Source organism: Dipodomys spectabilis, unplaced genomic scaffold (genome assembly GCF_019054845.1).
Source record: "Dipodomys spectabilis isolate Male_0828 unplaced genomic scaffold, ASM1905484v1 ptg000145l, whole genome shotgun sequence".
In the NCBI taxonomy this organism is placed as follows: domain Eukaryota; kingdom Metazoa; phylum Chordata; class Mammalia; order Rodentia; family Heteromyidae; genus Dipodomys; species Dipodomys spectabilis.
Genome location: NW_024870822.1, coordinates 26,365,897 through 26,391,017, shown reverse-complemented (window position 1 = coordinate 26,391,017; position 25,121 = coordinate 26,365,897). Strand labels below are relative to the sequence as shown.

General features: G+C 38.1%; 2 protein-coding genes and 1 pseudogene across 2 annotated transcripts; all 3 read right to left on the bottom strand.

Moving 5' to 3' along the window:
* Positions 1–3,240: 3,240 nt before the first annotated feature.
* On the bottom strand, positions 3,241–4,130 carry LOC122117705 (39S ribosomal protein L39, mitochondrial-like). The gene has a single exon (XM_042691488.1). The coding sequence runs from the start codon at positions 3,968–3,970 to the stop codon at positions 3,296–3,298; it is 675 nt and encodes a 224-aa protein (XP_042547422.1). The 5' UTR covers positions 3,971–4,130; the 3' UTR covers positions 3,241–3,295.
* A 6,144-nt stretch (positions 4,131–10,274) lies between these two features.
* LOC122117907 (olfactory receptor 6) lies at positions 10,275–11,231 on the bottom strand. Its single transcript, XM_042691775.1, has one exon. The coding sequence runs from the start codon at positions 11,229–11,231 to the stop codon at positions 10,275–10,277; it is 957 nt and encodes a 318-aa protein (XP_042547709.1).
* An 8,834-nt stretch (positions 11,232–20,065) lies between these two features.
* LOC122117906 lies at positions 20,066–21,016 on the bottom strand (annotated as a pseudogene).
* Positions 21,017–25,121: the final 4,105 nt, after the last annotated feature.

The window sequence follows — 25,121 nt, the reverse complement described above, 5'->3', positions numbered from 1 at the left end:
AGTATTCATGACTATATGTTTAAAAGTCTTCCTCTCTGAAATGACTGCATTTCATTAGGCTGATCACTATTACTGCATATATCTGCATCTCTTGGTATGTTGTAAAGCTTTAGGAAATGTTTTCTGGCTGAATGGATGTATAAATTACTGAATGCATGTAGGAATAAATGGAGTCTTCCTCACACACAGGACCTGGCATATACTCAGATATTCCTAAGTGCTACTCATCCTAAATAAAGCATAGTGTGAACTTTAGAAGATAGAGCTAATGCGGGTCCACCTAGATGATCTCCCTGGAGTGGATTGATGCTTTGATAAAGAGAAGCACTGGCAATATCACTTGAGTTACTTGTATAGGCAAGAGGACATCATTGACAATTCTTCCAATAAGAAGAGAAACATATCTTCCATTTTCAGTCCTTTTCCACTAAGGACTGTGTTGCTGTGCTTCTGGTGCCCACATAGCCAGCATGAAGATGCACTGTGTTCCAGGCAATACGTGGCCAATTGCAGGAAGCTCTATCTCACATAGACAGGTCCCTATTATGGGTCCAGTAGGTATCACCAAGAAGAGATCATAAGAAAAGGGAAAGAAGAACACTGGTACTTACCAGCATTTAAAGAGCTGAATACTGAATGGTCAGAGGGGAGGAAGATTCTGATAGTTGGGTTACCAGACTGAGTAAAATGATACCTGTTGTTTCTTGGGACTCTTGGCTTCCAAATTGATGCCCTATGAATCCAGTAGCAAAACTTCTAGGGCTGAGGATTCTAGAGAAAACAGGAAAAAGAAAATAATCTCTCAATGAGATGGAAGGCTGTAAAAAATAAGGATTTGCTCTTCTCTCAGGATAGATTCAAGGTTTCTGGGTTTTGAGGGGCCTGTTTTCTTCTTTCAGGAAGATGCTGGTCCCTTCAGCATCGCCCTCCTTACCTGGAGCCCAAGGAGGAGTCTGTCCCCACAGATAGGATCTAGAGATGAGTGGCTTTCACACAGAGTACAGTAGAGACCCAGAGATAAGCTACAGATATTGATAGAGTTGGGGCCTGTGTAGTTCTCAGCCTTCTCTCTTGACAGCTAGAGCATAACTGGAATTTGCAGCAAATCCCATTTCAAATTCTTGATGTATTTTTGGCTGAAGCGAACACTTTCTTTCCAAGCACTGACATAGATCTGAACATTTTACAAAGAGGAATTTTTAAAAGGTTAGTGTCCTGAGAGGTGATACAAACAAGATATTCCCCAGGGTTCCCCTCTGGAGTAGTTCACTTTATTACTTATTCACACAATGAGATGCCTTGGGACATTTACAACTTGTTGATTTATAATCATAGATGGAATTCTGCAAATTTCCTCTCCTTTCCAGTCCTTCCCTAAACAACCAAAAGTTTTGTGTGTTTTGAGCTTTATAAGGAACCCACAAAGCTATTCATCAAACCTGATCTTGTCTCTGCTGTGTACAGTGCCTGTAGACAGACATCTTTGCATAATTAACTTTGAGTTGTTATAAAAAATGTAAGCATGTATCCTTTTTCAGTAGCTTTCTAATGAAATTGATGTAATTTTTTATTTGAGCATATCATGGTCTTTGTTAAGTAATTTAGCTGATATTTAAACATATATCTAAGAAAAATGTAAAAATCGAGTATTTGGATTATATGTCATATGTAAGAACATTTCGGGAGAATGAAATTGAGCAATTGAGTATAATTGTAACTTTTTACCCATATTCCCTTCTTTTAGAAAAGGACACTTTTTTCTGGTCTAAGCTATCTGAATTTTCATTACAGGATAAACAGATGTGATGAACATTTCTGTTTTATTTATCTGTCTTTTGTGTGGTGACAATATGATAAAATGACTTTTTGCTTTTGAATGCAGGGCCTGGGTGCTGTCCCTGAGCTGTTTTTGCTCAGATCTAGCCCTTTACCACTGGAGCCACAACTCCACTTCTAGTTTTTTGGTGATTAATTGGAGAAAAGAGTCTCACAAATTTTCCTGTCTGGGCTGTCTTTGAACCATGATTTCCACAAGTTCAGCCTCTGGATTAGCTAGGATTATCAATATGAGCCATTGGTACCTGGCAAAATAAAATGATTTTGCGATTTCAAAATATCAGTAGTGGTTTATTCATAATTCCTTTTGAAAATGGATCAAGATGCAAAATCAGCAGGACACCCCCCCCAACAGTAGTTTTTTTCTATACTAATAATGAACAGGTTGAGAAAAATGATCAAGAAAATAATTCCATTTACAATAGCCAGAAAAAGAGTGAAATAGCAATGAATAAACTTAAGTAAGGAGGAAAAAGACCTCTACAAGGAAAACTATAAAACATGAAAGAAGACTCTAGAAGAAAGAAAGACCTTCCTCCCTATCCTGCATGTATGGATTGACTCAATATTGTGAAAACAGCTATAACCCAAATCAATATACCAATTTAATGTAATTCCCATCAAAATCCTAATGTCATTCTTCACATAAACAGAAAAATCTAATTTGCCACACCTTGGAGTCTGTCATAAGCAGAACAATGATTTCTGCAGGTATTTCATATCCTAATTCCTAGAACCTGTGAATGTAATCTTATCTAGTAAGCAGAAACGATGATTGCAATTAGAACTAAGTCTGATAATCAACAGCCTAATATAATCATAGCAGTCCTTGAAAGTGGAAGGGAAAGCAGGGTAGTCTGAGACCTCACTGATTGTTGGTGGCTGTAAGGAATGATAAAAGAAATCACTACCTGGGAATGTAGGTGAGTTCTAAGGGTTAGAAAAGGTAAGGAAAATAGATCCTCTCACAGATCCTCTAGGCCGATGCCTTGAGTTTAGTTCAGTGAACCTCATTTCACTCAGACTTCTACTTTCTGGAACAGTAGGATAATACGTTTGAATTACTTAAGCTGGTCAATTGGTGTAATTTAAGTAGCAGTAAGAAAATAAGACAGGTGTGAAAGCTTGATATCTTACATACATAGTCTATTCTCTCTCAGAAGCACAGAAGAGTCCAAAAGAATCTAAGGATTCTAAGGCTCTAATGGCCTGTAATCCTAACTACTCAAGAGACCAAGGGGATTCCATAATTTGAAGCTTGAATGGGCAGAAAAACCTGGGACGTACCATCTTCAATTAACCAGTAAAATACTGGACTGGAGGTATGACTCAAGTGATAGAGCACCACCATGAGCAAAAACACCAAGTAAGACTGAATTGCATTAACTTGAACTTCTTTTTTTTTGTATTAAAAGCTTTTATTTTAATTTATTATATATATTTAAATTTTGGCAAGTTATTAGGTAGATGCAATGCCCTCTGTTGGTTTAGTTCGATCTTCAGTAACCATTTTCCGAGATCTTTCCAATAATTTAGACCATATTGTAAACTGTACTCTTAAGTGAGTGGGTAAAGACAGACCCTGGAATCTTCGTATAAGAGGTGACTGAGAGTGCTGAAGATTGTGAACTGCAGACACTTCATATTGGAAACAAGTTTTTGTTCTTGGAATAAGAGGGCCCTCACTCACATCAATGAAGTCGCCAATTCTGTGCAGCTTGATTATTCTCTCAGGGTTCTCAGATGCCTTCTCTTCTATGAAGTCTATTTTGTACTTGTTGTGTTGAAATATTTCCAATGCCACTTTTGCTTCAACTTCCAGAGTTTCAAATGGGAGATCTTTATATATTAAAGTATATGCATCTTTTGTGAAGGAACATAGGTTCTCTTTGGTTGGTATCCACTCATCCAGTTTCTTATCCAAAACTACATCATAGCAGAAGGCACCAGCAATTACAGGAACTTCCGGGGCTCTGACCAAGCTGACCATATACTCATCTTTGAATTCCCTTTCTATTACACAGCCCATTATCATGGCACAAGAACGCCAATAGGCCTTATTCACTTCTTGCGGATCATGATCTTTGAAAGTAAGAAACTTAATTTCACAGGACTTGGTCAAAGGTTTATACATGTCCCAAGGTTGTCCATCCACAAGAGCCAGAATGGATTTCTTGCAGTACCACTCACTTAAATCATGGCACAACTGTAAGGAGTTGAAATGTTTTTATTCATCACAAAGATGGTACCCGGGTTGGTTTTCCCAACATATTTAACTTCAATCTTTTCAGTTCGGGGAGTTAATGATAACTGCCTGTTTTTCTCTTTATTAAACAGCTCATTCCGCATTTCTGTCAGTTCCGTAGGTGACAGCTGAACAGCAGGAGAAGTTGCTATAAATCGGCAGCCGGCCGCGCCGCGGGAAGCGGCCCGCCACAGCTGCAGGGCCCGGTCGCGCCCAGCGCCTCCATGGCGGTCCAACTTGAACTTCTTTTAAGTTACCAAAATCTTCACCACCTTACCTATGGAGCTCCTAGTTCAATTATAGTGGATATTTGGACTTAGAATACCACCTAGTGTTCAATAACATAAAAAAACAACAGGTTTAAGTCACAAGATAAATAAAAGGAGACTGAAAGTTTACCTTTGGCAAAGTCCTTCCCGGCCCTTATCAGTGATTCTGTAGGTCTCAGCAAACACTATCTAACCAAAGGAAAGAGGGTGCTTTGCTGCTCTCTGGCATATAGAATAGGTAAATGATAAGCAGCTTCGAGAAGGAATCCTTCTGGCTGGAATCCCACTTACGAGTCTCACATCATATTTGATGAAAAGAGAAGCTTCAGCAAAACCTCCATAAGACAGATTTATGAGAACTTTTTTTTTATTTCAATAAATATCATTTTATATGACTGGAGGCGCCTTGGGTTCCTCCCCTAAGCATCCTCCTTTGGTCTCACTGCATGTGAATACCTAGAGTCCTGTATCACTTATCATTTCCCAATGTATGCACCATTTATGTCTCTGAGCTTAGCATACCTCACTTAACGTGACTTGTTCTAGTCCATCCATTTCCTTGAAAATGGCATCATATTATTCTTTCTAATGGCCGTGTAATACTCCATTGTGTATAAGTACTACAATTTTTCATCCACTCGTCTCTTAGAGGGTATCTGGACTGTATGTTGGCTATTGTGATTAGTGCAGCCAAATAAATCTCTCATCATTGCTTTGATGGTTCTTTTATTCGCCCTCTCTTCTTCACTCTCCCTTGAGTTGTTGGTTTTGGAGAGTAGAATGGTCTTGGTTGCTCGTGAATTTCGTGATCTTTTGCTGTGATTTATGCATCTGGGTTCAAGGTTTACAGAGGTCGTTAAGATTAGGTATTAGGTGCAGTGGCTGTGGGCTGTGGTTTTCTGGTCTTCTTGTGGGCCCTGTGCCGTTGGTGTGCCTTGGAGAAGCGTGGGCAGGCTTTTGGGTCCAGCGGAATGCTGTCTCCTGCACTGTATCTAATGATGTCATGTGTGGGCATGCATAGGCAGGCTTTTGTGCCCTGTTAGGTGTGAACCACAGGGCTGTGGGTTGTCATCGGCTTCACTTGCCAGGATTTTCAGGTAGGCTTCTGGGGTTGGCTGGTTCCCTGGAGCTCTGGGGAGCGCGTTTCACGTAGGAAATGACTTATGTGCTTTGGGGGAAGGGCTAGGCACAGACTCAAGGTGACATGAGTGGGTGTCCCACGTAGAGATGCCCCAGTGGGCCTTTGGGGATGTCTGGGTGCAACCTCTGGCGCTTGGGCTGGGGGGAGCTTCTAGCACAGAATTGCACAGGATTGGGCTTTTTTGTCCAAGGGGCCTAGAGCTCCTCCTACTTGTAGGAGCCAACAGGATCCGTCCAGGGATTGCATTGGTAGCCTTTTGCACCCTGTTGGGCACAGGCCCCTGGCACTGTGGTCGGCCAGCTGCGTCCCTCTGGGGAGATGCACAGGTGGTTAGGCTGGGCGCAGATGCCCAGCGAGGCACGGGCAGCGTCCTGTGCCCTGTGTGGTGTGCGGGGAGCAACTGTGAGCGTTTAGAGGTCCACTGCGTGAACTCTCCCGCATTAGAACAGCAGAGACCGTTCCTTGGGGTTAGAGGGCCCGCCAAGTCCATTCCCCGAGTTAGAGGCCCCGCTTTTGTCTGCTTGCCGGTCAGAGACCCTGTGAGTCCATTCCCAAGGCCCCCTGTGTCCATCCCGGGTTAGAGACCCGGCCTTGGTCATCTCCTGGAGTCCTTTGTCTCGGAAAATGGCGTTCGAGGCCTGTACAGCTGAGGCTGCCTTACCCAGTTCCAAGACTCAGCCACAGGAGGAGGTATGTTGTTGCTGTCTGTTGCCTCACTGCTGGTAAGGTTGAGCGGCCACAGGAGAGCCACGGGAAACAAGGAGTGGGGAATGGGAAGGAAGAAGAGAAAAGAAAGTTCCATGGCTTTCTCCAGCAGGAGCCAGTAGCTGCAGCGCCATGCTGGGTGCCTGCTTTGGTTTCTGTGTTTTTCACCTCTTGTAGAAGCAAGCTTAAATTTGAATCTCCTCGGTTAGTGCCAAACCCTGATTATTTCTAGTTTGTTTGATGTGGTCTAGTTTGCTTGTTGTGGAGTTCTGTGCTAGAGGCCCTGTTCCTCTGTTTGAGCTGGGAGAGCGCAGGTTAATCCCTGTCACTACTCTGCCATCTTGATTCGCCTTTATAAGAACCAATTCTAGGCTACAGTTTTGACATACAATTAGGATTCTAACAGTAACCTCAATTATCAGGGCAAACAACAAAAACCTAGTTTCATTCAGATTGTGCACTAATCTTCATGAAATAACTAACTCACCATGTGCAGAGTCTGAGATTTCTTTTATGTTTATTTATTGCTATGTAACATACCATTCTAACATTTATTCATGTACTTAAGAACAACCTCATTTTTATTTGCCACAATTTTGTGGTTGAATTAATAAGGCAAACCTGGCTAGGTGGTTTTTAAGATTGTAGATCTGAGAGATCTATTTTCTTGAGAAAATGCCAAGTCTTTCTGCCACTGTCTATGCTGGGATTCTAAAGCTCCATAAATAGTGGGTTTGGAACCCTGTGCTTTGGGCTCTTTGGGATCTGGCCTATAAATAAGCAAATTGATGCCTTCAGGACCCCTGATATGGAACTTTTCTGCTGGGGCTGGCTTTGGACCAAGATCCTCAGATCTCAGCCTTCAGAGCTGCTAGGCTTACGGGTGTGTGCCACCAGCACTCAGCTTGCCATAAACTCTATTTGTAGGAAACGACAGTGTTTAGTTCTAGATCTGTTTAATTATGAACACGTTTTTCATTTTAGCGAGGAACTTACAAGTCATCTGAGTATAAGAATGTACAAAACTTTTCACATACTGAAGAGTATTTAGCATTCCTCTATGTGTTGCTCATTAAATGTCAGTCAATAGTGGCCCTATTCTCAAATCATTTTAGCAATCAAAGCTGCTACCACATATTACCTAAACCTTACTAGAGGTTATATATTAGTTGAGGTTATCCGGGGAATTGGAACCAATAAAATATAGAGAGATATAAAAGAAAGGATTTATTATAGAAAAATTTCTTTTTTTATTGTGAAAATACTGTACAGAGGGGTTACAATTACATGGGCAAGATAATGAGTACAATTCTTATCAAGCATTGTAGCCTCCTCCTTTGTTTCCCCTTCCCATTCCTTCCCATCCTCCCCCCTCCCCCGCTCCCCCCCACCCAATCTTCCCCACCTCCCTCCCCCCCCCACCAAAGTTGTAAAGTTCGTTTTTCGACATAACGACTTGTACATCTCATTGTTGCAATGGGTCCACCTGTATCCCTATTTAAATGATTTGTTTTTCCCCTTCCCCTCCACAAATTATACCGACATCAAATACAGTGAAAGCAGGGGTTATACTGTGGGGGAGGGACATACAAAGCAACAAAGATAATCTTATAAATGTGTTAGAAACAATCACATGAAAGAAAAAAAAACATTTGAATACATATCTTAGGGTTCATTTCCCTAACATCACCTTATCTGACCTTTTCTGCTTAACTTAGACATATACTAGATATTGCAAATAAGGGAAACCATAGGACCTATGTTTCTTTGGGCCTGGCTTACTTCACTTAATGTAAGTTTTTCCAAGTCTTTCCATTTCCTAACAAATGGGGCAATGTCATTCTTTCTGATGGAGGCATAGAATTCCATTGTGTATATATACCACATCTTCTTGATCCATTCATCTACTGAGGGGCATCTGAGTTGGTTTCATATCTTAGCTATAGTAAATAATGCTGCAATAAACATAGTTGTGCTGGTAGCTTTAGTGTGGTCTTATTTGTAAACATTTGGGTAAATGCCCAAAAGTGGGATTGCTGGGTCATAGGGGAGCTCTATGTGGAATCTTTTGAGGAACCTCCATAGTACTTTCCAAAGTGGTTGAACAAGTTTACACTCTCATATAGAAAAATTTCTATAATTCCTAAATTTTCTAATTTTCTAAAGTTTCTCATGTAATTATGGAGACCAAGAAGTTCCACAACATTCCAGCTGAGAGTGGAAAGTGAGACAAGAATTCCATTGATATACTTACGTCTAAATCTAAAGGATTGAGTACCAGATGAGCTGATAACTCCCAAAGAGAAGCCAAAAGACTGCAAATCAATGGTAGAGCTTGTGTAGGTCCCTGGTCCATAGTCCTGAGGACCAGACACTGATGTTCAAGGACAGGAAAAGATGGTCATACCAGCTCAAAAAGAATAAGTACATGCAGCCTGAAGGTAAACAAAGTAAAACTACATATGAAATGTGGTTTCTAACGTTTTAAAATACATGGAATGTTCATTATAAACTCTTAGCAGACCCATGTTTCATTAATCCATTCATTTATTGTTCCCATTAAGCCAAAGAGAGTTTGTCTCTTTTTGACTAATTTTTATAATGATGAAATGGAAGCATATGCTGTGTGGTACAATCTTTCTTTTGTTTGGAGTTATTATCCTTAAGTAGTTTCAATTCAACATGTCAGTTTGTGAGTACAATGCATATTAATGTGTCACCCCTTTCTTCATTCTCCTCCTCTCTCCCAATCCTATCCATTCCCTCAATTTACCTAGTTCCATTTTCACATATGTACATTGATATTATAACTCTCCCTTACTTCCTCCCACCTTGCATCTGTTCCAGCTTCCTGTAGGGCGATATGCATATATACACAAACATGTTAACTAAAGTAAAGCATATATGGAGAGGATTCCAGTGGTGTAACTCCTTTGAATAACTAAACATTTAACATAATGGTAACATCTTTCTTCTACTTTTTTAAAAAGCAAAACAAATGAGAAAGTAGATGTCTGAGAAGCCTGGGAAAATTCCTTCATCAATGGTGAAAAACAGAATCAGCAGTAGAGACCAAGGACATCTTAAAAACACATGTCCTATTGCCAATGTGAATTTTTCCTTTATCTGAAAAAGAATGGTCTTTAAGGAACAGTCACTTTTTTTGTTCATCAAAAATGTATGTGCAGAAGTTTCAACCAAGGAATGGAATTAAAGCAGGAAATCATAATGATTTTCATTTTCTCTGTGTCATAATAAGTAATGAATTCTCTTTTATAGTGTTTCTGTTACCCACTGAAGGAAGTTTGCCTTTCATTTTTTTAAATTTCAAAATCAGCCAAAATGAGAAATCATTAAGACCAATTGATTATAAAGAAGACAGTTTCTAAAGTCTTCGAAACAATTGATAGTGTGTGTGTATGTTGTGTGTGTTGTGTGTATATGTATATGTGTTGTGTGTTTGCGTGTGTACATGTGTGTGAACTAGAACTCGGGGCCTGGGAACTGTCCCTTAGCTTTTTCACTCTACCACTTGAGCCACAACTCCACTTCCAGCTTCTTGATGATTAATTGGAGTTAAGAGTCTCATGGTCTTTTCCTATCCTGACTGGTTTTGAATTACAGTCTTCAGATCTCAGCTTCTGGTGTAGCTAGAGTCACAGACATGAGCCACCAGAGCCCAGCTACATCTATGATATTTTGCACAGCAAAACTTTTCTTTGTGCACTCCATTTAAGAGAAAGAGGACTTTGAAAAAAAAAGTCAAAATGAAATAATCCTCCCAACAGAACTCTGAGAAGAATTAGATAATACGTATTTTTCCTGACACAGTCTTCTTAAATGATTAAATTACTTTATACTACTTTCATTAACACAAATATTTTTGACTCATTCATCTTCTGACTTATAAAAGGAAATATTTAAATAAGACCTGTCAAAAAGGGAAATTTCTCTGATCACTGTTTCCATGTTCCTAAACCATTTTCTAGGTTCATATGTTTACAATGTCGACTTTCTACTAATGGCAGTGGGTTTAAGTGATTAAGACAAATGCTAAAGAAGGCCGGCCAGTGCCTCTTCAGCAAGGGGGATCTCTCAAGAAAAGGGCTTGTCCACTTGCTATGGTTTTCCTGATGCCATCCTTGACTTCCTTGTTCCTCAGACAGTAGATGATAGGGTTGAGCATGGGAGTGAAGACTGCATATATTGCTGAGATCAGTTTGTTAGAATTAAATGAAGCAATGGCCCGAGGTCGGACATACATGAAAATCACAGCAGTGTAGAAGATGATGACCACTGTAAGATGAGATGCACAGGTGGAGAAGGCCTTTCGCTGTCCAGTGGCTGAGGGTATGTGTAGGATGGTAGAGATGATGAAGACGTAGGAAAGGACAGTGGCTGAGAGAGGAAACACAAGTATGACAATTGCTAGCACAAAGTCTACTATCTCTGCCATAGATAAGTTCATGCAGGCCAGTTTGAGAATAGGTGACACGTCACAGAAAAAATGATTTAAGATGTTATTGCCACAGAAAGAAACCTGGGAGATAAAGTAAACTTTGGCCATGGAGATGGTGAAGCCACTAACCCAGGAACTAATAGTCAGCTGTACACAAAAGCCTGTGGTCATCATGACAGGATAGCGAAGTGGACAACATATAGCCACGTAACGGTCGTAAGCCATGGCAGCTAAAAGCACACATTCAGTGCAGGCAAGTGAGATGAAGAAGTAGAGTTGGGTCATGCATCCCAGAAAGGAAATGGTATTGGGATGAAGTAGAAATCCAGTTAGCATCTTAGGGACTGTGACAGATATATACCAGGCTTCTAGAAAGGACATGGTACCCAGAAAATAGTACATGGGCTTGTGCAGGGACCCAGTGGCCCATACAGTGAGGATAATGACCAAATTCTCTAACAGCACCAACAGGTAAGTGATGAGGAAGATGAAGAAGAGCAGAATCTGCAGCCAAGGGGCAGTAGGGAAGCCCACGAGGATGAACTCGCTAATGTTGGTGATGTTTTCTTTCCACATGTTAGGACCACCCAAAGACAAAACAATTTTTAATGATAATAACACCAATTAAAGCAGAAGATCCACATTAGCAGCACAGAGCTCTCAGACTGGGCTGCGGGCACTTTGTTATTAGACATTAGTTCCTAGTTACGATGGTAAATCACAAAAGGCTGCAAGTCCTCTCCAGAAAAAGTCAAACTTATCAAAGCAGAATGATGAAGTCAGATTATGATTTAAGTCTTTGGATCTGGGTCAAGAAGAAGTCTTCAAATGAGAGTAGGAGAAAATACTTTCTTTGTCAATTTCTTGATTTCAGAGTCAGCTCCTAAGGCAAGATAGTTGAAATAAGCTCCAGTAAAGTAAGGGAACAGGGAAGTTCACCTGGAGAAAACAAAAGCATTCATCCAACAGAAAAAAAGAGTAGAATAACCTGCTCAGGAGAACCATTAATTCTGGCCTATTTGTCAGCTGTGTTGGGTGTCTTTTGAAGTCTCTGGTAATGATTCTCTGCTTATATGTAGAGTCATGGCTTAAAGAGTTAATGAAGAAAGGGCTACACTTTTAGAATACTTGAACACTATTTATATTTATATGGCTCCTATTAATACAAAAAATAGCCTCTCCATTTTCCCTCCTTCCCTTCCAACCCTTCTCTGTGTGTAATACTTACAGTGGTTACCGCTTTATCTATGGGGACTATGTTCCAAGGTCCCTAGTGGAAGTTTGAACCTGTGGGCAATAGCAAATCCTATATATATTATGTTTAACCTATACATAAATACCTATGGTAAAGTTTAATTTATAGTTTAAGCATAGACGGTATTTTCACAATGAAAAACTTATTAATAAAAAAGAAAGTTGATGGTAAATATAAAAAGGCATAGCATGATTTCAACAACTACAGCTAATAATAAAATAAATTAGCTATAGTAATAGTCAAAAATGAAAATCATCTCTCAAAATTGCTTGTTGTACCATAGCTCTTAACAATGTTGGCATATATTTTCTTCCTTTATTAACTCAATGACTTACTTTTCTACTTATAGTGAGTAGTTTATAGCTTTTTTGCATATTCTAATTGTCAGTATTATTGGTGTTATGTTAATGGGGTAATTATTATGTAAAATAGGGGTGTTGGAACAAAAGTTCTGTGACAGTTTATCTGATAACCAAAGAACAATTAGATGACTAAGAGAAGAAGAGTACATAGAGTATGTATATTTTGAACACTGGTGATTCATGGGAAAGTAGAAAAATTGATTTTATCATGTGACTCACAATGGTATGCAATTAAAAACTTATGCAGCTTATTTCTGGAATTCTCTATTTGATAGTTTGGAACTGTAATTAACTGTGTGTAACTGAAACCATGGAAAGCAAAAGTATAGATAAGTGGAAAATATTAATATATATGTATATATTCATAAATACACATATATACATATATATATAAACACACTTATATAAGGAAAGCACAGCAAATACATTGGAACAAATAATTGGAAGGCCCAAATTCAAGAGTATGATTTATTTGTGCCTAACTTGTAACTTGTGCCATAACAGTTTTTTAGGTGCTCCAAGGAAGAAGACATGCCCTCAGATGGGAATTTACTAAACTTTCCACTACCAAATCATGAATGTCCACCTTCTGATATCTCGCTTATTCTGTCCTTCTCATCTTCTCTAGATTGCATTTTTTTAAGAAACTAAACAATATTTATTTAATTAATGTCTATTCCATCTTTTTCTGTGAAATTCATCCTTTCATTAGAATTTATTGGAATCTACAATGTAATAAGCATTATTTTGGATATTTAAAGTCACTCAAGTAACAAAACACACAAAGACAAGAAAATCTATGTAGCTATATCTGAGAGGGAGAAGACAATAAATGCACTTAGAATATAGACTGGGACCACTGGGTGCATTGCTCTAGAATCCATTTTCTTTCTTTGTTTCTGGTACATATATACATATATATTTTTGATTTATTGTCAAGGTGATATACAGAGGGGTTACAGTTACATAAGTAAGGCAGTGAGTACATTTCTTGTCAAACTTGTTACTCCCCGATTTTTCTCCCAGTTCCCCTCCAATCCCTCCCAAGTTGTACAGATAATTTCCAACATATTCTTAGAAATGGTGGAGATTGGAAAGATTGTGGTTTGAGGGCAAGTTCAAATCAATGCTGTTTTAAAATACATATGTGATGGGCATAGATGATGCTTTTCTACTACTGCTACATTGCAGACAAATTTAAGTCCTTCCCATCTTATAAATGTTCATTTAAAGTTTTTTAATTTATTGTTATTGTAAAGGTAATGTACAAAGGGTTACAGTTAATTACATATGCCAGATAAAGAGTACATTTTTTGAACACTATCACCTCTTCCCTTGCTCTCTCCCAGTTCTGGGACATGATAAGTTACACAGATCTCTAGGCATTCATACAGAATGAGACCAAAGAAGGATATTCTTAGGAGAGGATCACAAAGGCACAATAGTTATGTTCATCTGATCATATAAAATAATATTTGTCAAAATGAACTCCAGAAAATGCAAACGGAGGGAGGGTTGTTTGTTGCTGTTTTTGCATTATTTTCCTTTTGTCTTGTTTATTCATTTATCTGTCTTGGGAGAGTAAGAAGGAGCACAGAAATAATGGGACCAAGGGTGAACAAATGCAACTGTGATACTCACTGGACACTATGTTGAAAATGAACTATACAAAATGCTCATTTTAAATTAGCAGCATGCAATCCTGGCACTGAGGAGACTGAGACAATTTGTGAATTTGATGCCAGTCTGGGCTATAAACAGGAACAAAAAACCAATAAAAAAATAATTTCCCACTCTATGGGATGACTCCTCACCTTTCTCCACATCTTTTAAGGCTGCCATGGATTATGTAGTTCCAAACACCGAGGGTGCCAAGATAAAAAAGACACTGGAGTTATTTTTCAAAAGATACAACAAAACCGAGAACTGTAACATAGCATAACATGAATTACATTAGAACATTGAGTACTGTGAAAATAGACTATTTCTTTCTACAGAGCCCAGAAAACATTCAGAGAGAAGATACAATTTAGACTGGATGAAGCATTGCAGAGATTAGGAGGGAAAACAAAAACCAGAAAACAAAAAGGTTATAGAGAAAAGAGATGGAAAGTTAATGATGGGATGCTTTAGAATTTGATTAGAAAGAGCTGGTGGAATGACCAGAAAAAAAAGAGTGAAAGAGAGAGAAAAGGGTGGTGTTTCCTATGAATCTCTCAGACTTTTATATTATAAAACTCTTCTTAGACTTTTATCATATAATCTTCTGCTAATTCTCCATTTCCAATCCACACGCGAGATGTTGCAGAAATATTGCCTTTGGTCATACTATAGTAAAGGAGCTGAATCTCACATCTGTGTTCTCTAATAACAGACTGAGCTCCTATTATTTGTAAGCTTTAAATTTTATGATAGGAAGGTATTGCTCTACTGCCCTGGATACACAGGTGAAGACACATGGGATTACTGTCCTGCAGTCCCTCTTGGCCAAACACTCACCCACCTTTTTTATTTGGCCTTCCACATCTTCACTACTCACCTCTGCCTTGGCTATCTCCAAGCTTATATAATCTCTAATAATAATAATAATAATATCTACCACTTGCTAGGTATATGTCTTACAACATAATATATATCAACCCCATTTGAAGACTATCTCTTCACTCTCACAACAACCTAGAAAGATAGATTTTACTGGTCCTGCATTCTTGTAAATAGATTGACTAAATTCATACAAGTAAAATGTAGCAGATATGGAATTATAATTTAAGATTGTCATTATGCAAAATCCTTTTTTCTACTATGCAGTAATTTAGCTTTCCTTATTGCTTTCCACCACTGTCTATCCTGCATCACATTCCTAATTCATATCTCACATAGTATTCATATATAATCTGTTCTTTTCTATTCTGATCTCTTTCTGATCTCTCCTTTTGACATTTGAAAGAAGTCTTATTTTGGTCAAGGCTTTTTTTTTCTGTCCAAATTCCACAAGCAATGAATTTACTCTTTACACTCAAACTGACCTGTTATGATGCATCCAAAATTTTCAAAACCTAGAAAGTTTAATTGTTTATCATGACACATAATTGATGTAGCAATTTATGTAACAATTAAGACTTCCTAATACTTTATATGTTCTTCATATAACCCTAGCTGAAACCCTATTGTATCAATACTTTGAATCTACATCATACTGTTCTTCATATAACCCTAGCTGAAACCCTATTGTATCAATACTTTGAATCTACATCATACACACCGATCTCTGATCCAGTCATTTACTAGCTATGCCCCTCCTATCGCCTGACTCACAGCATATTTATTAGAGTAGAATGTTGACACAGAGGAAGAAGGGAGCTCACCTGTCCCGTCAAAATAATAGGATTGATGTATTTACTCAGAAAATGCTCTAAGAGAGAAGTAGATTTTCTCAGGAAGGGAGTGGAAGCTAAATGATCTAGGGGAATAGTGAAAATGAAAGGAAGAGGGTGGAAGATTGGGTTAAAAAGTAAAATACAAGCCATAGAAATGGTAGCAAAAATTCCACTGTCTGAGTAAAAACAACACTCCCTGAGCACTCCTAGACTCATGACTGCTGAAATATAAACATGAACTTGTGACTCACTAGTTTAAACCCATCAGAGTTTCAAGGCTGAATTCCTTCTACTGTGAGACCCTTCTGATCTGATATCCAAATTTCCCTGTTTTCTACCATTTTGCCTTTATTAGAAACAACCCACACTTGAATAATTTGTGTCTCTTCACTACAGCATTCTTTTTAAGAATATGTAGTGGCACATATTCTGTCTTTTATCCTAAGGAATTTCTAACTCTTACCACCTGTCCTGTGCCAATTCAGATTTTGTCTTCTGTCAAACCACAGCCATATTCTGCTCATAACCCTCAGCTAAAACCCCTCGTTCTTTTATAACATTTGGAACCTGACAGCATCATTTCACAATAGAATGCATAATGTTGCTTAGCTGTCACGAGCCTTAGATTGTGAACACCTGGATAATAAGTTTCATCCTTTATATTTCCAATTTTCTCTACTATTGGTTACAGGTCTTGATTCAAATTTAACACTCGATAAGTAAATGAGTTGTGATATTTAATTAAGATCAGGTATCTCACCAAACTGCCTTCTGCTTATTTTTCTTCAAGGACTTGGGGAGCAGGCCATCTTGGTTGTGTCTGGCTTGGAGACTTCAGTTCAGTTATTCCGTGGTCAAATCTGTGGGCAGGTGTACTCAAGAACATAGCTTACACTTGTCATTGTCATGTTGCTTGAAAGGAATTTCAGAAAACAATCAGAAAGGAAAATGGCAAGAAATAAAGCAGAGATTTTGGAGCAGTCTAATTTGAATCCTGGAAGACTGCTTCTGTGTGAAGTTCAGGATACCACACCTTTGATTCTGGAAGTAGGCAAGATTCTAGGGTCCAGACAAATTATAAAGAAATAAAAACTTATTATGTCATTGAATCAAGAAGTAATGCAGCACCATTTCAAATTTAAAATTCACAGGTTACTTCACAGCCCACATCTTTCTATGATTTTCCTCTGTCTTTTGTCTGATTACCACTTGTCCCTAGCCTTTCTTGTGCCCAGCCTGGCTTTCACTCTTGCTCTTGAGCTGTTTTATGGCAGCAACCTCTGCCAGCTTTGTTTGTTGACTCCTCCCACAGTCTCATGCAGGCAGAACCTAGAGCTGGATAGGTCCCAACCTTGATTTTCTTCCTTTCTCTAGTGAAATAACCATTAGCTAGGACTTTCTCATTAAGGTACGATTATTCAGGGATACTGGTAAGAGCAGCAAAGCACACACACACACACATACACACACACACACACAAATGTAATTTGTAGTGATTGTTCATAGAAAGCTCTAGAGATAAGTAAAATATATTCTCCACCTTCACATGAGATCCATACAAGCATATGTTGGTAAAGACAAAAGTTTTGTCTTCTGTGTAGCCTAATTTTGGCTTTTTCAGCCTTTTAGATTTATCTTGATTCTCTGTTTTGGATTGTTTCAAACTGCTCTTCCCACTCCCATATTTTATGAATAAGCATTGAGAGTAACTTGAGTAGGGGCTTAGAAGGAGGAATATCCATCCTTAAACACCAGTAACAAAACAAATCAGAATCCACAGCCAAGAGCAGCAGGAGATAAGACAAAGTCCAAGTGGAATGGGCAGTGAATAGTATTTCTACTCCAAATTAGAACACAAACTTCTATATCTTCTGCTCCAATCTTCCTTTGACTTTCATTACCATCAGATTAACAAAAACATTAACAGCCATGATTCGGCTGTGGGTCTGAGGAAAAGGACAGAGATTACTTGGGCTTCTCCAGGTATAAGAATAAGACTAGTGGAATAAGAAATGACCTTATGTCCCATGACTAGTCTAGGGTGAAAGACCAATAGAGGTTTGAAGGCCCAGATCTAAGGTGTGAAAAATGTGTCTTGACCTCATACAACTTGGCCTTCCCCCTTCATACAACCCTATGAAACCAGTAAGTCAAATCCCAGTTTATTGACTGGTGGAGGTATGTGGATCATGGTTCAAAGCCACCCTAGGCATAAAGTTAATGAACCCCCATTTCAATCAATAAGCCAGCTGTTGGTAATTAGCACACATGATCTCAGCAACAGAAGATGACATAGGATTGTGATCTGAGGCTAGCCAAGCAAAAACATGAAACACTGTCTAAAAAGTAAGATAAAAGAGAGTTTATAGGCATGGCTTGAATGGTAGACTACCTGCCCAGGAAGTATGAGGCACTGAGTTCATACCCCAGTTCTGCCAGTAAAAGAAAGAATAAAAAGGAGGAAAAAAAGCGAGCATGTGAGGTAATCATAGCTGTAGTTACTGGACAGTATTTGGAGATATTTTTCATTTTTCTGTTAGGTACTCATATTAAAAAAATAAGATGAGCAAAGATTATAAGAAAAAATTGGTCCCCATTGAACAGCATCCATATAAATAGATAGTACTGAAAATTCATGAGCAAGAATACAAGTTTTAATTTATAAAATTATTTTACAGAGATAGTTATATTGAGTTATTCATTCTGTTGAGATTTATTTTAAAATTTGGATGAAAAAATTTTAAAATTTAACTAAAATCACACTATGGATATAACTGGTTATTTTATGGGGTTGATATAATATTGTTTCATGAATACTTAAGAAATGTTTTTCAACATTTATAAGAGTTACAAATTTTTAAAACTTTACTTGTTAATAGTTGAAACCTTGTAACTCTGGGACATTTCAGATGCCTTACAGAATTATAAATTAACCCACTTAATTTTTCAATCAGAAACTTCTGAATTATTATAGCATGTAATTTATTTACCACACATCCTCAGTCAGCAAGATAACTGAAGTGATCTCTGTCTTTAAAATGTAAGAATGCCATGGTTAAGGCCAGAGACCCATCGGAGAATACATGAAAGAGGCCATTTGCAGAAAACCAAGTCCATGGTAAGCTGTGACTGGTCCACAATAAACTCTCCACAAAGGTGTTACTTAACTTTTTCAGCTCTGTATCATTGCCATTTCACGTTTTATAGCAAGAAAATAAAGGCTCAGAGCAAATAATAGCTATCCTAGGGTGACTCTGTTATTAACATTTCGTTATAAACAGTGGTATCCACTTTAGACCTTTGGAACAGAAAAAAATTTGATTCTTGTAAAATTTTTGAGAGAACCTAAAGAATGCTTTAGACTGAATCTTTAGCTCTAGAACTTCCTTGTCTTAGCCACAATAGAAAAAGCTATTGCTGTTGCTGCTGGCTTCAGAACTTTTGATGATAAAATCCCAATGGATGCCTTACATTCTGACTTCGTCTGCATGTGACTTCGTAATTCAAAGTTTCACATAGATCCTATGTGTAAGAGGACTACTACAAAAAATAATCACACATTGGTACATTTCAGGCTTGTTCAAAGATTAAATTTTAAATGCTTTTACCATAAGAAAATAAGTGAGGTATTGGATTTCTTAATTGGTATGCTTTAATCTACATTGTAAATATATATCAGAATATCATGTTGTACTCCATAGATACAGATGTCATTCTTACTAAAAATAAAAATTTTAAACACATTAGTGAAAAATCTGACAAGAACAATAGCTAGAAATTGAAACATGAATGAAAGCCTGAAAACTGATGTTCAGCTTTCTAGTCTCATCATTTAAGAAGGTATTGAAGCAAATATGAAGAATGAATAAAGGAATTGGTGTCAGTCATTTATCTAAAAATTAAAGACGTTGGAATAAAGAGAATATTTGAAATTGAAACTATGCCATAAAATTTGGAAGGTGTGGGCACTGTGGCTATAGGTTAAAAGATGCACAACACACATTTGCATACATACATACATATATACATACATATATACATGTTCATATAAATAATATTTATACATAATTGCCATTGATTTATTTTTGTTTCCTGATTTGCAATATTAGCAAGTTAACTGTAATGGACTTATGAAAGATTAAGAGAAAAAGAGATTTTATTACAAGTATTACAAGTTCTAAGAACAATAATATATACATTATATGTTTATTGATATTAACATAACATAGGTACACATAAATATTCACAGGTGATAATAATAGTACACACTTAAATTGGAAAACAATAAGTGCTATTTTTCCTTAATGTTTTACTTTTTCAGTTTTCTGGTACTGTGATTATTTAGAAATTTAGGTCTGTGAAGTAGTGCTGAAAATAAGTCGCACCAAAATAAATGTCACAAAAGGAAGCCTGGTGTCAAGGAGAGCCCAGCAGGAGGCGCTAGCTGCCCCCTAAAGTCTTTTTGATGGCATTCTTGACTTCCTGGTTCCTTAGGCAGTAAATAAAGGGATTTAGCATAGGTGTGAGTACTGCATACACAGCTGAGATGAGTTTGTTGGAATTAAATGATGCAATAGCTCTGGGACGAACATACATGAAAATCATGGCTGTGTAATAAATTATGACCACAGTGAGGTGGGATGCACAGGTGGAGAAGGCCTTCCTCCTTCCCTGAGTGGAGGGTATGCGCAGAATGGTGGACACGATGTAGATATAAGAGAGGACTGTGGTGATGAGAGGAAAAACAAGAATGACAATGGCCAAAGCAAAGTCCACTAGCTCAGCTGTGGACATGTCTTTGCATGCCAATTTGAGGATTGGTGAGATATCACAGAAGAAGTGGTTCATGACATTGGAACCGCAGAAAGCAACATGTGAGATAAAATAGACTTTGATCACAGAGACTGTGAAGCCACTCATGTAGGAGAGGGCCACCAGCTGCACACAGTAACCTGTAGTCATGATGACTGGATATCGAAGAGGATGGCAGATGGCCACGTAGCGGTCATAGGCCATGGCTGCCAGGAGCACACATTCTGTGCAGGCGAGTGAGACAAAGAAGTAGAGCTGGGTCATGCATCCTGTGAAGGAGATGTGTCGTCTCTGTAGGAGGAATCCATCCAGCATCTTGGGGACTGTCACAGAGACATACCAAACTTCTAGAAAGGACATGCTACACAGGAAATAGTACATAGGCTTGTGGAGGGAGCCAGTGACCCGGACAGTGAACATGATAACAAGATTCTCTGCTATCACTAGCAGGTAGACCAGAAGGAAGAGGAAGAAGAGCAGGATCTGCAGCCATGGGGCAGTGGGGAAGCCCACCAGGATGAACTCACTAACCAGAGTGATGTTCAACTCCAGCATGACTACCAGTAGTGCAAATAATTTCCAATACTATTATTTGACATAATAATTATGTCCAATGCATATGTCATCAGACAAAACCCCACAGTGTATTAGTAATTCAGTCTCTCTCTTTCCTGAAACTAAATCTGTTCATTAGAGTCTCTTCTCCAATCTAACGCAACCATCGTTCATCTAAGTATTTTTGTAAATGAGTCTCATTGAATCTAAAATTCATTTCACCACGTCACAGTGATTGGAGTGTAAAGATTCCTATCACTCCCAGCTCCTTTGTTAATGAAGCTAGCTCTGTTTGTCTCTTCCATGTTGATTCCATTCTTTCTTTAACTTGGAAATTACTGAACAATCATTTATTCCTAGCTGAAATGAGACATAGAAGGTAGCATTAGAAAATCTTTTACATATTTAATATTGGAGTGATTCAGCTGAACTTTTTTTTTCAGTGGTGGGGCTTGACCTCTGGGCTGGGCACTGTTCCTCAGTTCTTCAACTCAAGGCAAGCGCTCTACCACTTGAGCCACAGCGTCACTTCCAGCTTTCTGGTGGTTTCTTGGAGACAAGAATCTCACAGATTTTCCTTCCCAGGCTGGCTTTGAACCACAATCCTCAGATCTCAGCCTCCTGAGTAGCTAGGCTTACAGTCATGAGCCACCGGTGCCTGGCAAGCTGAACTTTTTGATCCAACCCAATTTCTACAAATTAAATTCTGAATATACTTTTAAATTTCAGTATTAGAAATAGTCTCTTAGGAGTTATCTGTAAAAACTTGGTGAAGTACCTCATGCACATTTGCTTTCCAGTTCACAGACTTAATGCAAGAATATTTCTCCCTTCTTCCCAAAACTTTGTTCATCATGATTATGGCTCAGATGCCTAGATCAGTTATTTAAAAACACATGGATATTAATTCAGTATGGATAAATAAGTGAATTAATGTATCAATGGCAGATTTGAGATTTACAGGAAATAATCAGAGGTAGAAAAAGTATCTTTGGTTCTCCACTGGCAGGGGGCACATTATTTGTCTGTCTATATGTCTATATATCATCTCTCTATATCTGTCAGGGTGCATATCTTTGACATATTCAGGTCTTGCACTCTAAAGATACTTTAAAACTAACACATTCATTCATAAAGTCTGAACAGTAGAACTGAGCTATAATCTCTATTCATTTGCTAGGTTAACCGTTGTCTCAAACCCTGGTTCAGGAGGCGAGGAAAGGCAGAAGAACTCAGGTGTGCAATAAAAGTACGGGTGTATTCTGTCATGCTGGAAGGCATGTGTGTGAATGTATATGTGTAAGCCATCCCACCTAGCTAATAACTTACTTATCCTTAGAGCTTGTGACTGGATGCTGCCATAGACCTTTGCTCCTCTTTCTGCCAGATTCTCATCCATCATATTCTCAGTGGCACAAAGAAAATTGTAGATGGGTTAGAGTTCACTGTGCTAGGCACTTAAACTAGAGATCTGTGGTCCTAGTTCATGGCAATGGATTAAAAGCTGAAGTGCAGAAGTACAAATTATTAGCACCACTATCTTCTTTCCAGAGTAGCAAACATAGACTTAGCTCAGCATTATTGGCTAGGTAGAAGGGTAGATTCAAATGTATACTTTCCCCTCTGAGCAAGGTTCCTAATGAGTTCTTAGACTAATTTGCCAATGCTTTTAACAAAATGCTTTACACAGAAAAAAGAAACCTGTTGGGTCTCTGACAATAACCAGTTTTGTCCAGTAGGAAGCAGTGGCAACCTAGAAGTTTCTATTCATAAGGTCATGTGTAGCAATCCATAATCCCTTCATCAGCAACACATTTTACCATATGCTCACTTCTGCATAGAATGGAAAGATTCTGGCTTTAGAGTCAGAGAAAGTTTTCAGTCTTGTTTACATCACCTAATAGCTATGTCAAACTGAATAGATCAATTAACAAGTAAGTATTTACATACTTTCTCCTGTGGACAGAATTTGTTTCCATTAAGATACACCTCTATAGCAGGGTAACAGTGGCTCACACCTATAATACCTATAATGTTCGGGAGGGTGGGGTCTGAGGGTCACAGTTTGAAGCCAGACTGGACAGGAAAGTCTGTGAGACCCATGTCTCCAATAAACTACTCGGAAAAAGCCATAAGTGGTGCTTTGGCTCAAGTGGTAGACTGCTAGCCTTGAGCAAAAGAAGCTCAGGGACAGTGCCCAGGCCTAGAGTTCAATCCCCAGGACTGGCAAAAAAAAAGGCAAAAAAGAAGGAAGAAACACCTAGATTACTAGAATGTGTTGTAAGAATTGAATATGACAGTGCCCCAAAGACATTTATCTTCTATAGGCTATTATCATGTCACATACTAGACCAACACATGTTCACTGTATGTGTTCATACATTTCACCTACATATACTCATAAACACGCACTTTCCCCCTCATTCATTTTTCCTATTGCCTTCTGGGGAATAAAACAGCCCAAATTTGTTAGAGAATAAGACTATAGAATCTGTGAAAAATCTCTGGCTTACAGATTTCATGCCTTCTTCCTAACTTAATTTTTAAAGAAGTTTTATTACTCATGTATACGCTTGTTTGCGTCATATTTTCTCCATTTTTTTGCAGCAAATGTACCTTAAGTACATTTGAGGTTTAGAGTACATAGAAATGCAGAATCCTCATTTTATTGTCCTTGATGTAGAAGGAAAAGCACTAAGCATTATTATCTTTTTGGTATCCTAGATTTTTAAAAGAAAACAAAACTTCATCACACCCTAGAACTACTCTTTCTAGTTCTAAATGTCCTTGATCTAAGGACAACACCATAGTTACTGATATCCCCTGAAACAAAAAATATGACTAAAAGATACATTAGAACACCTAAAAGATCTAGCTTTGCCCATTTTCCCAACCTTGAGTATAAACATACTGCATCTTTACTACTCAGATACCCTTTCTCTTGTTCAAGAATAGTACCTGTGGTCAGTTTTCCTAAGTATGTCTTCATTTTCCTTTGAGAATCAGTCTCTCTTCATATCACTAACTACTCACATGGTTCATCTTGCATTATTCTGAGAATGAAAAAATTCTTCAGACATTTACACTGATGTGGAAAAGCAAGCTGATCTGCTGATTCTTAAACCCCTTAGAGAAGTATGTGTGATCTTTATTATTTCTTCATGGTAGCTACCACAGCTCAGAAGCAAGAAGACAGGAGCAGCATAATATATTCAGCACTCGCTCACATTTTTTCTGTCTTCTCCCTAGAGGCCAACTTTTATTCATTTTGTCCTGGCTCTGGGGAAATTTGGCAGGGGGGGCATTCCCAGCCTACATTTTGGGAACTTGGGAAGTTGAATGTTCATCTGCTTATCAATCTCTATTTAATATTGGACCATGTTATTTATACTTAAGTGTGGTATGGTTCTTTTACTTTCCAGTATATGAAAGGTAATCTAGAAATCAAAACTTCAGTATTTTAAAAGTAACACTGATATTTACTAATGTTTTGAATTCTTTGTATTAAATACACTTTCTGCTTTTATGGGTCTCAATTTAAATTTTTTATTGTTATTATAAGAGTGATGTACAGAGTTACAGTTATATAAGTACACTTGTTTTTGGACAATATCACCCCTTCCCTCACTCTCTCCCAGTTTTTCCCTCCCATCCCTGCCTACAAGTTGAATAGTTCATTTTCTACGTAGTGTCTAGTGAGTACCACTGCTGCATTTGTTCACCCTTTGTGAATCTCACTAATATAGGAATTGTGGTATGTACACTGTTAAAAAAGATAGGTCATGAGCTCTGACCTCTAGAAATGTAAGATGTAACAAATAAAATAGCTCGTATTCATTGAAGACATGTGCCATAAAAGAGGTATGAAGAATACCTTGAGAACTCTAAGGAGGGTGAGATGTTTTCTATTTTATCTGACAGCTGTCGATCTAGACTCATATCCTCAAATAGTTATCTTTTATGATGAAACTTATTACTCTTGCCACCTTAGTGATTTTGAAGTAAAAACAGTATTTATTGTTAACTTTCACTATGGTTTGCAATGTATCTAAAATCAATTTATATTCTCCTCAAACATACACTGAATATTGTCCGTGGCAAATTA